The sequence below is a fragment of the Akebia trifoliata genome, chromosome 8 (assembly GCF_017979445.1).
Source record: "Akebia trifoliata isolate Shusen 1 chromosome 8, ASM1797944v1, whole genome shotgun sequence".
Lineage (NCBI taxonomy): Eukaryota > Viridiplantae > Streptophyta > Magnoliopsida > Ranunculales > Lardizabalaceae > Akebia > Akebia trifoliata.
Genome location: NC_141382.1, coordinates 21,584,151 through 21,600,905, shown reverse-complemented (window position 1 = coordinate 21,600,905; position 16,755 = coordinate 21,584,151). Strand labels below are relative to the sequence as shown.

Below are 16,755 nucleotides of genomic sequence, written 5' to 3'. Positions count from 1 at the left end.
ATTTAAATAAAAGACAAACTAAAGTTACTAAGCTACCCTAAATATTACAATAAGACCATGGGCCAATAAAACATGAAAATAAGTCTAAAAATAAAAAAATAAAGCCCTAAAATAACTCAAAACTTAAAAAATAGTTAATATAAAATAATCCTGAATGATAAAATGATAAATCTAGATTCAATTAAATGAAAACCTAAATAATTACAAATTTGGAGATCGGAACTCTTAATCGTTGACTTGATTTGCGTTCCGTATTATTCTCCCCTGGTTGGAGAAAGCTCGTCCTCGAGTTTTAAAGTTTTTGAGAATGATCATGACAATTTGTGGTTCATCCCTTTTAGCGAAGATTCGTCCTCGTTTTTTTATGTTGTGTTGAGCCATTGACTTCAAATTGTAATATTTTATCGTAAGTAAAGTCTTCATTGTACCCGTTCGATATGATTAAGTCGATTTAGGGTAGTGATGGAATAGTTGCATCATGAACAAAAATTGTAGATGTCTCCAAAAGATCTTCCTTACGCTCTTTTGACGTATTTTTCACTTCATCATCTTGTTCCTACGTTGATTCTAGAGCTGTGGGCACATCATCTTTTGAAGTTGATGTCTGATTTGTCTGTTTCGCAACTTGCTCTTGGATTGATGGTACTGTGGGAGTTGACTTCCATGGAGATATCTTGAGTAGTTATTGTTTGTATGAAACAACACATATAATATGCTGCTATGCATTAAAAATAACCTGTTCATGTGAGATCCAATTGCGTCCCGACGTGAGATCCAATCGCGTCCCAACATAATATGATGTTCTTCTAAAGGAGCCACCTTACACTCAGCACTATTGATGAATTTTCCTTGGACAAAACTGAACAATGAAATCTCCATCATAATATCCACAAAATCTCTTATCTTCAGTATTTTGTAAGATCATCTCAACGAAACTTGTTTGAAATTAGATTCTCTTCATAATCATCACTATACAATACCCTGAATGACTTCCCATATGGTAAAACAAATCTAGTTTTGATTTCCAATACCATTTTCCCTCAACGTGATCTACTAAGGGTTGACTGATAAAATGATAAATCTAGACCCAATTAAGTGAAACTTAAATAATTTCAAATTTTTCGTCGGAACTCTTGATCGTTGACTTGATTTGCGTTTCGCATTAGTACGTCTTAGTCAAAAGGTATGCAACTCCCCTTAGACGTAGGCGTTCTAAATATCTCTTTGAGTGAGGTGTAATCTCTAGGGGGAAATGCTCTTTCCATAAAGCCTCAAGGTTTTTTTTTGCCTGATAGCCTATCTTGCTCAACTTCAATGCCTTCTAAAACATTGCTTGTGTCTGTTACTTAGTGGACAAGTAAATTGCCTCGATGCATTGAATCTCAATATTCAATTTTAGTTTCCTTACATCTTGCCATTGCCTGATTTGGAAGCTAATGATGTTTCCTCACCTATTATTGTTTCGTTCAGGTTGCAGCCTTTCGAGCCATGGCCAATATCGTTACCCGGTATGTATCTTTGTTATAATTATATTACAATACATGTTGCCAAATGCTTCTTTAGGAAAGATTGCTAAAACGACAAATTTACTCATTGTAAGCTTGAATTTTTTCTTGAAATGAACCTTGTTCTTCTCCACTAGGGGATAATGTGGTTGAACTTCTAGATTGGCTAATGGGTTTGAAGTGCCCTTGTATTCTTTTTTCCTTACTCCAAGACGCACACACACACACACACATACTATAAACATCAGTTTATAGTACTTTTTGGTTTACAATCCACAGCTTTTATTGTGCTGTTTGTTAGGCACTTTATAGAATTAGCTGGCTCCTGCAGTACTTAAGTAACCGTAAGTATTTTCAAAATAGTGAATTATTGGTGAAACTATCGTTTTGGTTGATCAAGATGCAGTGTAAGCTTGATATTGTACAGATAATAGATCATTTTGGAGGAAGATTTTCTCTAACAAGATAGCAGATGCATTGACAAACTTCATACTACATTCCGTCTCCTGCCTTAATGGTGAGTCAAAGAAATAGGACTGTTGCTATCCACAGGGGTAAAAGATGGGCCTTAGTAGCTTCATTTATCTTGGCAGGCATAAACTCTATTATCCCTATTCTGTCCAAAGTTGCAGAGAGGCCTTGTTAATTTTGCAGAGGTTCATACCGGTGAGGGGGGCCTCTCATTAGTCTGTGGAGGTTCAGACCAGAAAGGAATGGAACATTAGAATGAAAATTAACTAATTAAAATATGAACGGTTGTGTGTGAATTCTTATATGTACTTGGTAATATGCTTTAATACATTGAAGGAGGTTGATAAACAGCTGTCCAATCAATTGTAATCATGTCAAACTAATGAATCGATGTCATGCATAATTTTTCATTCTTTTTACTAACAATTTAGACTAATATATTTTTTTTTAAATGTAAAATTTTTCCATTTTTTTATAGAATTTATCACTATATTTAACAACATTTTTTCAGACCAAAATAATAATATTTTTTGATAGGTAAAAATAATTTTTTAAAGAAAGGAAATGGCGGTGGAGATAATGAGCCACAGTACAAAAGGAAAGAAACTTTACAACATTATGTTGAGCACACACACTCCTATCTAAACACAAACTCCTCAAAAAATGCCCCTTTAAAATCTAGATCTAATTTGCTCCAATAGAAAAGCAGCCCTAAGATTTCAGATCAGAATAATATTTCAGTTGAGATTTATTATTCACTAAAATATTTTCACCAAAAAACTTGAATTTTTTATACATGAAGTTTGATTTTTTTCATCAAAATTTAATGTTACACCAAAATATTTCGTGAAATGAACAATGATCTACAAAAATACATTGAAAAAGAATTTTCCAATTGAATTTTCTGTCAAGCCCTGTGGAAATGGAACTTTTTATCAATGTTTCTTGGAAATATGTCAAAATTTAATACCATGAGCATTATTATATGGGTCACCTCACATTAGTAAGCTCTTGAACATGAGTTTTCTTCGTCAATGACCCTTGCGTGGTGAGTTTTGTTGAAGATCTTGGATTCATAGCTCTTACCGATCATTTCCACTCAATTCTTTATAAATCGATGGTGGTTGGAGCTTAGTTACTGGAAGCGTTAGAAGCAACTCTATGTTGGGAGAAAGAGCATCGTAACAAAGTAGAAATTGAACTATTTCATTAGCGGAAGTGGGAGAAGGATTCTAAAGTGGAGTGGCATACTGTGTAGAAGACTCTTGGTATCAGAGGCTGGAATGTTCAATGATTCGTATTGTTTGGGGCCAACTTTGGGTAAACATGTGGTATACCTTTGCATATTTAGCCTGCTTCGTTCTTGAATATTGTTGAATCTTTGGGAGCACTAATGGAGAACTATGGAAGAAACTAAGCTTCTTAAAAATCAGACTTAGCTGCATCTATCAAAATCAGTGTGCTGAGTTTCTCTGTAGGGGTATGTATCATGGAAGTTGAAGGGGAAATTTTTTTGATTGCAATAGAAGAAGCCAACCATGGCAATAGGTTTCATAACCAATGTTTAGCTAGAGGAAAGGGTTCATTATGCACATGCTCCTGAACAGTGATGTCCCCAGTGATTTTGTCAGGTTCATAATTCAGATCGTTTGTTGAAGAATAAAAATGAGGTGGAAATTCCCAACGATTGGAAAGTGTCTGGCATATTGCATAACTGGAGTCACATGTAAGATAGTGACATGGTTGAGTGAACCTCTTATTTGGATTCCTCGAGGGTTTAGTGGTATGTTCAGTGGCAGAACCTCAACTCCGGACCAAACCTTAATGGTCACTTTCATGGAAAATACTGTTAACTGGCGTAAGGCAAGACCATGATCACATAGTTGTTTTATGATTACAGGATCCTATTCTCAAAGACATTATATTATTCATGATTTAATAAATCGCAACCATTAAGTTCACTCTGAGATAAATGCAAGATCTCCAAATCAGATCTCAGGAGTAATTAAAGGGACTCTCCTTACTACAAATAAAAAGGCTCACAGTGGTGACTTTCAGTCAAAAAAGCAGTCCTAATAATTAGTTGATAAACTCTCCGATTCCTCTTTTGCATACACAAGACATTGTGTAGTGGAAGACATAAATATGTTATATTTGCTAAGCTTGGAGAAAAATAGGGGAACATATGTGAGGGGTATAAATTTTGCACCATCACTTGCCACGCCACTCCCAGGCTCTTGTTACTGTTGCTACACCCCAAACCTCTTTCAGTGATTCATTCCTTCTTTCGCAGCATGATTAAGGGATTGACCCTTGTATTGTTCATGACGTTATTCTCTGAGTAATTGCTCAGTTGGATTCTGACTTTTCTTTGGGGTTAATGGACTTAATGTTTTTCTTGGTTAATTACAGGGTGCAACAGGAATCATCTGATGGTGCTGAAAGAAGTAGTTTTCTCATTAACTATGTTGATTATGCTTTTGACGACTTTGAGGGTCGGCAACCACCAGTTTATCCTGGCTTGTCCACGGTGTGGGGCAGTTTGGCTCGCAGCAAGGTAAAGTGGCGCAATATGTTTTCATGTCAACTCATGTTTTTGTGCCTATTGACCATATTGTTTCTCAAGCTTCTCAAAATCTTCGTTTCAGTTTTATTCAGTATTTTAGTGTTGACCTTCTGTGTATAGTGTTATGTTAACCTTTTTTTTTTATCATGTACTAGATGCTTCTTTTAAATTAGTGTCTTCAACAAATTACCTACTAAACTATGTTCATATCGTTTTCTTGTTCCTACTTTTTTTTTTCTTGTATTGTCATACAATAATTTTTCTTTGTTGAGTTGTCTCATCTCTCATTTTCATGATGTTGCAAGCTATTCAAGAATGACATGGTACTTTTAGGTTCTCTTCCTGCGATGAGCGGTTTTGACATGAATATGCGTCCCTCTACACATCCTTAATATATTTATTAAGGTTTTAAAGATAGTTATTTAATAGCGTTCCCTCTTTAAATCTCCTTATATCTATTAAAGCTATTTTATAGCTCATTGGTACCCATTTTCATTTATTCTATTTTTTTTTTTTTTAAATCTCTTGATTACACCCTCCCAAATTGCATCCCAAGTTCCCCTAAACCTTAAAACCTATCCTCCACCACCATCTCATCAAAATCCTTCCAATAATACCCTTCCCTAAGAAAATGGGGGTTTGGGATTTCGAAACTTTGGCTCTATGAATTCGGCATTATTGGAGAAATGGCTTTAGAGGTTTGGGGATGAGGAGGATAGTATTTGGAGGAAAGTTATTATGGATAAATTTGGTGTGAGCAGGAATGGGTGGGAGAGTGGGTCGGCTAGAGGTGTTACAGGGTGTGGGGTGTGGAGTGTGGAGGGGTATTCTTAGAAGACTTCCATTATTCAAGAAAAAAAGTGAAATTTAAAGTCGGGTATGGGAGTATGGTGCGATTTTGGGAGGATTGGTGGTGTGGGGAAAGTCATTTTAAAAGCATTTTCCCTAATCTTTTTATTCTGTTTTCGAAAAAAAAAATCAAGTTATTTCTCTTGTCAACAACTTCATAAATGGGGTGACAAACTGAGACTTTGGCTTTAGAAGAACTTTTAATGATTGGGAGTTGGATATCTTAGGAAGATTAGTTTGCTTGGTGGAGAATAGCTATATAAGGGATTCCTCGGATGATCAGAGATTGTGGAAAAGCACGAGGGATGGGAGATTCTCGGTGATATCTTTGTATGTTGGTATTGCCCTTAGGAGTGCATCGTCTTTCCCCCATTCTTTAGTTTGGGGTGGTAAAATCTCTCCTAAGATTTCGATCTTTCTATGAATGGCAGCTTTGGGAAGACTCCCAACTATGGACCAGTTAATCAAAAGAGGGTTTATTTCTCCGAATCAATGTTGTATGTGTAGATCTCAGGCGGAAACAGTGGACCATTGACTCATTCATTGTTGAGTGGCCCACCACATTTGGTCGAATTTCTTATCCTTATTTGGTTTAGTGGGTTGCTTTCCTTTCTCGGTTAAGTTGATTTTGGAGTCTTGGCTGGCATGGGAAGTTCGTTTACGTCTTCAAAAGGGATTTTGTGGTTCTTGGCCCCTTTTGCGATTTGTTGGGGCATTTGGTTAGATCGTAATGGGCGCATTTTTGAAGGGAAAGTATCTTCATTGGATTGATAGGTTTTATCGATCTTGGAGCTTCTTTTCACTTGGAGCAAACTTTATGAGGAATTTAAGGGGCTCTTCTTTGAGGATTTTGTTGCGAGATGGGATAAGGTTTGTTATTTGTCGTGACAGTTCTTTGTAGTTTGTTGTGCATGGTTTTTTTGCCGTTTTCTTTGTATTGGTGGGTCCCCTCGACCCCCTCGTTTTTTTCTCTGTCTTTCAATAAAATCATCTTTATCGATAAAAAAAAAAGATTTTTCTCCTTTGTGCCCGTTTGGAGTATGGGAGCGGAATCTTAAAGGTCTTTCTCCAGTTTGATTGTGTCATAATTGATTTTTTTTCTTTGAGGAATATGTCTGTTCTATCGAGCATCAGATCACTAATTCCATTGAAGGTGATGTACGTCTTTGTTTGGACATGATGCGCAATAAAACTTTATTGACAGGGCTTTTCCCTTTTCTTGTTCATTGAAGGGTTTCTAGAGTGTTATGAGGAGGTTATATTCCAATCATTCGAAATGAGATTGACGATTCTCAAGTCCTTACTTATGATGTATGGAAGGAAAACGAGAGGTGCATCTTCAAGAGGAAAAAGTCCATTACTGGCACCATTATGATGAAGATGGATGCTTCATTGCACTACTGGTTTGCCATTTGTTTCTTCTCTTTTGTGTAGTTGGAAAGTTTTTCACTAGTCGTCTCTTCTTTGTCCTTTTCAAACATTTCGACTTTTGACTTTTTCAGTAGTGGAATATTTATTGGAAACATTATTTTATTTAGAAGAATTGAGAAGAATAATTGTCAAGTCTTTTTCTGAAAGCTTGGCAGGAATTTATATTAATAAAAAAGCCAAAAGACAAAAATGCCCTTACACATAAGAAATATAAAAAATAAAAGCTATTACTAAAAACAATTAGGACTGAAATAACTAGATTATTTTCAATACTCACTCTCAAGCTGGGGCAAATATATCAACTAAACCCAGTTTGACAAGGTGAGAATTCGTGATAGAAAGACCAATAGACTTTGTAAGCATGCTGGCAAACTGATTTAAAGAAGGTACGAAGGCTGTCTGAAGATCACTAGATCAAACTTTTTCCCTGAAAAAGTGAACATCAACCTCAATATGCTTAGTTTTTTCGTAAAGAATTGAGTCAGAAGCAAACATGATAGCAAACTTGTCACAGAACAAAGTAGAAAAATTGGGAATAGGAAATTCTAAATCTGTAAGTACATGTGCCAAGGGCCATAACAAGATATTCAACTTCAGCAGAAGAATGAGAAGCCACATTCTGTTTCTTACTTTTTCATGAGATAAGCTTATCATCATAAAAAGTACAGAAACCAGAGATAGATCTCCTATTTGTAAGAGAACCAGCGTAATCAACATCTGTAAAACAAGACAAATGTTGCTGAGCAGTGGAAGAGTAGAAAAGCCCAAGATCAGGATGCGATTTCAGGTAACGAAGAATATGATAAACGACATCAAGATGAGAACTATGCAGAGTATGCATGAACTGACTGATCACACTAACCGTAAAGGATAAGTTCGGTCTAGTGTGTGTTAGATAAATTAGATGACCTACAAGTCTCTAATAAGAAGAATGATCCGATAAAAGATCACCAGAGTCGGCATGAAGACGATGATTTTGATCCATGGGAGAGGAAGCAGGACGAAAATCAAGCATCCCAGTATCCTGAAGAAGTTTCAATGTGTATTTACGTTGAGATAGCGAAATACCATGATGAGAGCGGGTCACTTCTATCCCCAAGAAGTACTTGAGTGGACCTAAGTCCTTAACCTCAAAAACACAACCCAATAACATCTTAACTCTTTCAATCCATTGTGCATTATCATTAGTCACAATAATATCGTCCACATAAACCAAGGCAATGGTACAACAACCATCCACTCTTCGACAAATAAAGCAAGTATGATCTGAGTGGCATGTAGAGAACTCCATAGATAAAATAACCTCAGAAAATCGTTGAAACCAGGCTCGCGAGGACTGTTTCATGCCATACAGAGATTTAAGAAGGCGGTACACCTTCCCAGAATAATCCCCTTGAAGACGAAACCCAGGAGGAGGGTCCCTATAAATAACCTTAATAAAATCACCATTCAGAAATGTGTTTTTCACATCAAGTTGGTGAAGTGGCCAAAAGTTACAAGCAGCTAAAGAGATACGAAGTCGAACAATGGAAAGTTTGGCAATAGGAGCAAACGTGACACCAAAATCTGTTCTTGGAGTGTGTAAACCCCTTAGCAATTAGGTGTGCCTTATACAGATCAACAGTGCCATTGGCGAGGTATTTCACATTGAAGATCCATTTACAACCAACAGTTCACTCCCTAGATGGAAGAGTAACGAGCTCCCAGATATTATTTTTCTACAAAGCATCCATCTCAGCAGTTATAATTTTAGTCCACTAAGGGTCTCGCAAAGCCTTTGATATAGACCGAGGGACTTGAATAGAATCAGTGGCAACAAGATAGGCCTGATAAGAGGAAAAAAGACCTTGATAGGAAACAAATTGGGTAATAGGATGATCAGTAACACACCCCCGCTTAACTTTGCGAAGGGCAATAGGTAAGTAAGTTAGAAATAGAAGGGATACGAACATGTATATGTGTAGAGATAGGAGATGATATACTTGAATCTAAGGAAGAAGTTCGCAAGGGTGGAGAGGGGCGAGGGCGACTAGTGTAGACCTTAAGTGTCAACGAAGATACAGAAAAAATTGGAGACAACAATACTATAGGAGACAAGTCCTGCAAAGTAAGAGTTTTGCAAAGTAGACGTAACATGAAAGCATGGAATATTTTCAAAGAAAGTAACATCAAGAGAGTGTATGACACGGTGAAAAGTTGGATCATAACACCGATAACCCTTTGACATAGAAGAGTAGCCTAAGGAAACGCATCGAATGGCTTTGTCATCCAATTTTGTGTGATTGGGAGTCCTGTCCTGAACAAATCAAGTGCACCTAAAGATTCGAGGTGTAATGGGGAAGAGAATGCTATCGGGTTGAAGGACATGAGGAGGCACCTGTCTCTTTAAGGTGCGACTCGGAATGCGGTTAAGAAGAAAAACCGCACTGAGGACTGCCATATTTCGATATACCTTAGGAACATGCATTCCTCAAAGAAGACATCAGATAATGTTCATGAGGTGGCGATTCTTGCGTTTCGCTACCCCTTTCTGCTCAGGAATATAAGGACAAGTCAATTGGTAAAACATACTATGGTCATGAAGATGGGAGCAAATCCCATTAGATATATATTCCCCCCTATTATTAGGCCTAAGAGATTTAACAGTGATATTATACAGAGATTGAATCATTTTAAGAAAGTTAACAAAAGTAAGGAACACCTCAGAATGAGAACATATCAGATAAACCCAAGTACAACAAGAATAGCCATCTATAAATGTAACATAATATTTATGACCATTAAAAGCAGTAACATGAGAATGCCCTTACACATGAGAATTAATTAAATCAAATATTGCATTAAATCGATGCATACGAGGAATATAAGTACGTGTGTGTTTAGAAAGTTCACACACAGAGCATGAAATTTATGTCCACTACAAGTAGTTTTTAAAGTAAGAAATAAAGAACATAAGTGCTGAAAATTGGCATGTCCTAAGCGGATATGCAATAAATCTAGAGTTTGAGATGAAAACGTGTGGCTCCCAGAGGATGGAAGCACAAAAGCTGGAATAACAATAGGCTGAGATCCAAACAAGTACAACCCATTCCTCTCAACCCCTTGCCAAAAATCCTCCTCGGAGTCAGGTCCTGAAAAATAGAGTAAAAAAAAAAGTAACTGAGCAATTTTGAGATTTAGTAATACGACTCACAGACAAAAGATTAAGAGATAGGTGAGGGACGTCAAGTACAAAATCTAGGGAAATCCCAGAAGATAAAAAGATGATACCCTTGTTGTGGATATGTGTAAGAGATCCATTAATAAGGCGAACCTCCCTATGGGTGGTAGGAAAAGTAGAAGTAAATGGGTTGACTCATCGGTCATTTGATCAGAGGCACCAAAATCAATTACTCGTGTCAGAGGAACAAAGCTAGACTGAGTGACATGAAAAGCAGAGAATGTACCTAGAGGCGTAGTAACTGAAGCCACAGTCGAAGATGAATGAGTGTGAGCATGAATTTGATCCCGGACAATAGTTGCAATTGAGTCTGTAATTGTTACAAATCAATAGTGCCAAGTGAAGGAGGATCAGTGAGAGGAATGGATGATGATGCCACTATAACGACACGAGGAGCAGACTGTCCCAAAAATGGTGTGGTAGGAGATTGCAACAGATGGGGATAAAGCTGAAAGCAGCGGGCCTTCTCATGGCTAGCCTTCCCACAATGATTGCAAGTAAGGCCACTCCCTTTACCACGACCACGATTCCCAGATCTCGGGGTACAAGAGTTGGAAAAACTTGAGTTAGCTGTTAGAGCCATATGATCTGTAGCTGGAGTAGAAAGAATGCCAGGGACTTGAGTATGAGAATAAACAATACGACGATGACGCTCATCACTCTCAATGGTTGCAAATATCTCAAATAAAGGAGGTAGATTAGTATTAAGGATCTGGGTTCGAAGTGCCTCGGATTCAGGGCGTAGATAAACTGGTATGTCTGCTGTCGAGCAATCCTTTTAACCATAAATTTGGCTGTTTCTGCAGATAACTCAGCCATAGACTCATAATGAGAGAGTTCCTCCCATCGGGACGGAAGAAATCAAAATAATCAGTTACTTTCTATGTTCCTTGGGTAGCTTGGGCAATGTCTTGGTAAAGCTCATAAATCTTTGAGTCATTCATAACGTGAGCATATGTCTGAGTAAGGGGTTGACCACAAAGATGGAACAGTTTCATGATACATAAACATGGTATAGATCTACTGTTCCATTGAATTAAATAATCATCCAAGAATAATGCAGTTATCGATCTCCCATTGTTCAAATTTGGGATCAGTGAGGGGTGGTTTAGTAACGATGCCCAAAAGCCATCCAAATTTACCTCTATTACCCAAATAAAATCACACAAACCGAGACTAGGACTGAAAATTCCGACCATCTTGTAGGACATTGGTTATACGCTGGACTAAGGAATTTGCCCTGAGAGTTGTGTGGGAATCCTTGGTCTCGTGAGTTGTCGTCATTGCGTACTATGAACAATAATCGAAGGGAGATCTCCTGTAGTATCAACGCAAGATGAAAGGAACCACGAGGTAAAAGGCAGTCGAGTAGTAGGACTGTCGAAGGGCAACATCTAGGACAAAAATCAATGGCAGCACCTTTGTTGTTGTCGTATACCACCAAAGACCCACCTAGCTGCTGTCGCAGGTCACAAGAGAAGCCCTACAAAGCCATTATTGCTGTTGTAGGCCAACTACTGTTGTCACAGGTCAGTAATTGCAATCACAGGGGTAACACAACCACAAACAATAACCTAGTTGCTGTCGCAGGCCATAGGAGATCCAAAAAACAACTAGGTTGCTGTCGCAGGCTAGAGGAGATCCAAAGAGCAACCTAGCTATTCTCACAGGGCAGAAAAACTATTAATAGGGACTGTCACAGGGCAGACTACCTCCCAACAACACTCCCAATTACTATTGCAGGTCAGAAATCTGTCAATAGGGGTTGATGCAGGCCACAGGTCTTCCTAACAACACTCCTATTGTTGTCGCAGGGTATAAATTTGTCTAATTGTTGCTGTCGCAGGGCACAAAAACAACCTAAATGGATGAACAAAGTCTAGCGTAGGTAGTAACATAGCATAGAAAAATTATTGCAGCATGTGATTAAATTCCAATTGCAACATGCGATAAATGGAATATGAAACAAAAAGAAATAAAAGACCCCCCGAAGGGGAGAAGGTCTAACGAAGCTGATCTATGTTAGGGTTTAGTGAATAAAAAGGAGAAGAAAGCGAGGAAGGAGGGGGACCAAGGAGAGGGGACGAAATTCCTCTACTTTGATGCCAAGAAGAATTGAGAAGAATAATTGCCAAGTTTCTTTCTGAGAGCTTGGTAGGAATTTATATGAATAAAAGAGTCAAAAAGACAAAAATGCCCTTACACATAAGAAATATAAAGAATAAAAGCTATTACTAAAAACAACTAGGACTGAAATAACTAGATTATTTCCAATATATTTCACAAATAGCTGGTCTCTTGCACCAGTGCTTTCACCAAGTTTGCAATGTTATGTTTCATTTGGAAATGTTTTTAATACGAATCAACAATTGAATGCTAACATTTTGACCATTTTATTTGCAACTGTGGTTACCTTGCTGTTGTGCATTTCAACATGGATGTGCTTTATATGTTAAAGCATCATTGATTGCATTCAGTGTTTTCGAAAGCGTCAATGCCTTGAGATTGAACTCTAGATGAGGCTCTCTAAAATGGCCTTGTTGTTCGAGCAAAGGCCTTTTCCCCAAAAAACTTGGGCAATATACAAATCGGCATTGAATAAGCTTGCACATTAGGGGAGGTGCACGCCTTGTTCTTTCTTTATGCCCTCCTAATCTATATAAGACTTATTAAAAAAAAATAGATATTGTTCGTTAAAATTCAATGAAAGGCGGTTGAGGAGACCGATTAATTACAAGATAAGCGCCTCCTATACACCCATCAACTGGGCTTGTTTGTCTTGTATACAACGAACTCCGATCCCAATTACCTCTGCGAGCCTAAGTGGATTTGAGACTTCGGCAGTGTTTGGCTTGTCTTTTTTTCTTTTTCTTCAAATTCTTTAATTTTCTACTTCTGTTTCTTTCTAAGACAAGCCTACTCCTCTGTTTCTTTTAGCTTTGAGTGGTGTTATGATTTATTTGAAGTGGTTCACTCTTTTAAGTTTTGCTTTTTTGTTTGAGGGAATAAAACTTGAAAATATGGATTACAACTTTAGCTTGATTTCGGTGAGTTTGGAATGTAAAAGTAGGAATTTTCATGTGTTCTTTTTCAAAATTTCCCTGATTTTCTCGTTTCGTTTGTTTGTTTGTTTGCTTGTTTTTTTTTTTTTTGTGCTATTTATTTAGTTGAAACTTTAATTAATTTTCTTTTAAAAGAAATGCATTTTTATGAGGTGAACCTTAATAGTTTGAACTTCAATGCATATGCCTTCAAGCTTTAGCTTTTAAAAACACTGATTCCATTGGCATGATATTATTTGTTTTATATTATTTTACACTGTATTCTTATTCCATGCAGGCTAAAGGCTACCGTGTTGGGCTAGTTTATGATGATGTTTTGACAATGGCTTGGTTTTTCCTGGAGCTTATTGTAAAATCAATGGCACTGGAGCAGAATCATCTGTTTTACAACAGTTTTCCTTCAAGTAGTTGCGAATCCCTTGAACTCTTGTTGTCAATGTTATTTCCATTTTAGTTTTTAGCTATTTTCTTCTATTATTGTGATGCATAACTTCTGTTCCAAATTCAGTTTTTAAAAAACTTTTCTTAAGATAATAATTCATTCTGTTTTTTCCTCTCTAGTTTTAGTTACAATTTCCTCTAACTAGTTTCCTTGTTTAAACTACAATGGTTGTTTCTGGGTGACAGAACCATAGGTTTTCTATTCATTATTGCCTTTTCCTTGTATAGGTCTACAGTGTACACTTATAATTTGCATTTCTCTTACCTTCTTACAATACTTATATGATGTTTTGAGTTATTTTCCTCGTTTAACTCTGATAATTGTTTTAGGGTGATGGAACCATATGGTTTCTATTTGTTATCGATTTTTTTGTTCTATGGGCACTCGGTAATCTATATCCATATAATTTCTTTTCTCTTACCTACCTAGTTACAATACTTATTTTTTGTTGTGTATTTTCAATTTTTGGGATTTCTTCAGCCGACCTCAAATATTTTAGGAAAAGGCTTTAGTGAATGCTGATGTATTTTCAATTTGCCTTCCTCATTATTGTGACATACTAGGCATGCGCCCTTGAATCCAAAAAAAAGAAGAAAGAGAAAAAAAAATAGTGTTACCTTGAGCTTTTAACTATGTCAAACTTTCCCTTGATTGACAAAATCAACCCTCTACATTGATATTTTTCTTATTATTTCAGATCATATCTCTGAATTTTTTTCACTTAAAGGTCATTTCTGCAATTTAAGTTTAGAATTAGTCAATGGGTCAGGATGGCAACTCTGTTTTTTTTCCCGAATCTTGGTAGCTTGTCTTGTGTGCAACATTAACAAAGGATGTTTGTCAGAAATGAAAAAAAGCATGTCTGGGTGATTTTGACAGCCCTATATGTTTTGGTGAATATTTTAGATTTCCTTGTGTTTACAAACTGATGACTTTCCCCCTGATCATGTTGCCCACTTCTCCCCTCAACTTTTTGGGTGAATGCTCTACATTTTGTTAAATATTTAATGCTCATGTGCTTTCTAAATGATGACATGCCCCCTTTGACCTTGTTGCCCCCCTCCCTCCCCAATATTTGAGATAGTCCCTGTGTTTTCAAACTAATGACATGCCCCTCTTTGACATTGTTTTTCTTTTCTAGATTACCAAAAAATAAAGAAATACCCTCATTGATGACATATATCTAAAAAAAAAAAAACCTTTATTTTCTTGCTAAGACCAGTTATCTTCAAGCTCTTCAACCTTTGTAGTAAATTAATTTTAATCTATTTAACCTCATCTTCAGTCCATCGTTTTGAACCCTACCTTGTCCCTTTTTGAAAATCCTAGTTCTCTCTCTATTTAAAATCTCATCTTCCACTTGAAAACTCCTATCTTGTGCTCTAGGTTTGAAGTCAAAGTAGATTAATCTTATGATTATAGATTTGGGTAAAATTTTTTCCCAAGAGGTTTAAGATGATTGATGTTGATGGAAGGATTTATGGGCCATTGGGGATCGTCGACATATTGGGAAGTTACCACCTGGTGCAGGTGTGGCAACATAAGATTGGAGGTCACGTGGTGTAATGGGACTGAATGGCGTTGTTGATGTGGAAAGTAGAAAGTGAGAAGCTTTTAGAAGAAGAAAACGAGAGAGCGCATGATTAGACAACGTGATGTAATTAGTCACGTGGGGAGCATGCATGCTAGGTAGTGTATTATCATTGGACTCTCAAGATGGCTGAGGAGGCGATAAGATCAGTACGGTAGGACATGAGAGAATATTCCAACGCACGAAATAAGAGGATACTTGGCGTTTGGATACCTAACCTTAGTATTATATAAAGAAAAATGTAATTCTGTCTATGACACCTTATCCACTATTATATTTTGGTGACTCCATTGGGGAGAGATCTCCTCTGCAAACATGAGAAACACAAGTAAGCCGAACTTAGCGATTCCATAATGAATAAACGAACGGAGAGAAGGAAAGGATGACGCCGATGACCACCGAGATTATGGTCCTAGACACGGTTGGGATAGTGTCTGCTACAATAACTTTCGTTGAAACAATGAAAAGTGTGGTGTAGACCAACAAAGACATACTGTTAGCACTACAAGAGCTAAAATGGGGAATGACACCTTCACTAGGAGAAGTGTTGGAGCCACAAGGAGGGTTTTCTTCCATGGCGGCAGATCTTCGACAGGAGGAACACACCAATATGCCACGTGAGGGTTCACGCCCTTTGTGCAAGTACCTGCCCAATCGTCTACAGAACGGTACGTAAATGTTCAAGAATTCTTGAAAATCTTTACCAAGGAGCCAGAGGATTGCTCGTACGAGTTGCGGCTTTCCAATCCAGTAGAACTCCAACAACAGCTGTATCTGAAAGGCTACACTAGTCTAACCTTACCTTATGGGGGAAAGGGAAAGCCGCAAACACATAACACGTTTCTTGGAAGCCATGGGAGAACATGAAGTAGAGCAACATTTATGGTTAAAAGAGTTCTCGAAATTCCTAACCGGACGAGCTTACACATGGTTTAACATTCTACAACTTGGCTCTATCGTGTCATGGAGGCAAATGGTCAATTCATTTCACAAGAAATTTTTTGTCGTGGAGGAACATGTTACATTAAACAAGGAGAGTGAAATTTTGACTGATTTCGTGAGGCGATTTGGAAATGTGATGATCGAATGTTACGAACTAGTGACGGAAAGACGCTTTGTTGATATGTGCATATCAGGGATGGTGCCCATTTACAGGGCTCATATGGAAAATTTGAGGATACCCAGCTTTACAGAATTGCATACCGATGACGACAGAACGCGCTAACAGGAAAGGGTGGAAGCCAGAATGTCATCTGTCTTGTGGAACGCCTCTGGCATTTGTGGCTTACGAGACCAAATGAAGAAAGAGTATAATGTGAGTCAACGAAAGAAACGACAATTTACATGCCAAAATGAATAATCACATGATTATCTACGCAGTATGGAAGATGTTGAGGAGTTGTTGGAGACATGGGTGCGAGACAATGTGATCCAGTTACCCTCACCAAGACGGGAACCATCTACTAGAGAGGAACACCATCCATGCTTTTGTCATTACCACCTAATAGTAAGGCACCCAACGAGTGAATGTAATGCCTTACAACACATGTTCGTCGAAAAGTTGAGGAATGGAGAATTGCCATTGCTGGGCGAGCCAAGTATAGAGAAAGCATTACGC

At 37.5% G+C, this 16,755-nt stretch overlaps 1 protein-coding gene across 1 annotated transcript in view; it reads left to right on the top strand.

The window, feature by feature from the left end:
- The first annotated feature begins 1,327 nt into the window (after window positions 1-1,327).
- The window catches only part of SPK1 (guanyl-nucleotide exchange factor), a 55,196-nt gene continuing 39,768 nt past the window's right edge, over window positions 1,328-16,755 (top strand). The window contains exons 1-3 of the mRNA XM_086450314.1: window positions 1,328-1,508; window positions 4,389-4,533; window positions 13,382-13,508. Of these exons, the coding sequence (XP_086306440.1) occupies window positions 1,489-1,508; window positions 4,389-4,533; window positions 13,382-13,508 (292 nt within the window). The 5' untranslated portion in view covers window positions 1,328-1,488. The remainder of the gene's footprint in view (window positions 1,509-4,388; window positions 4,534-13,381; window positions 13,509-16,755) is intronic.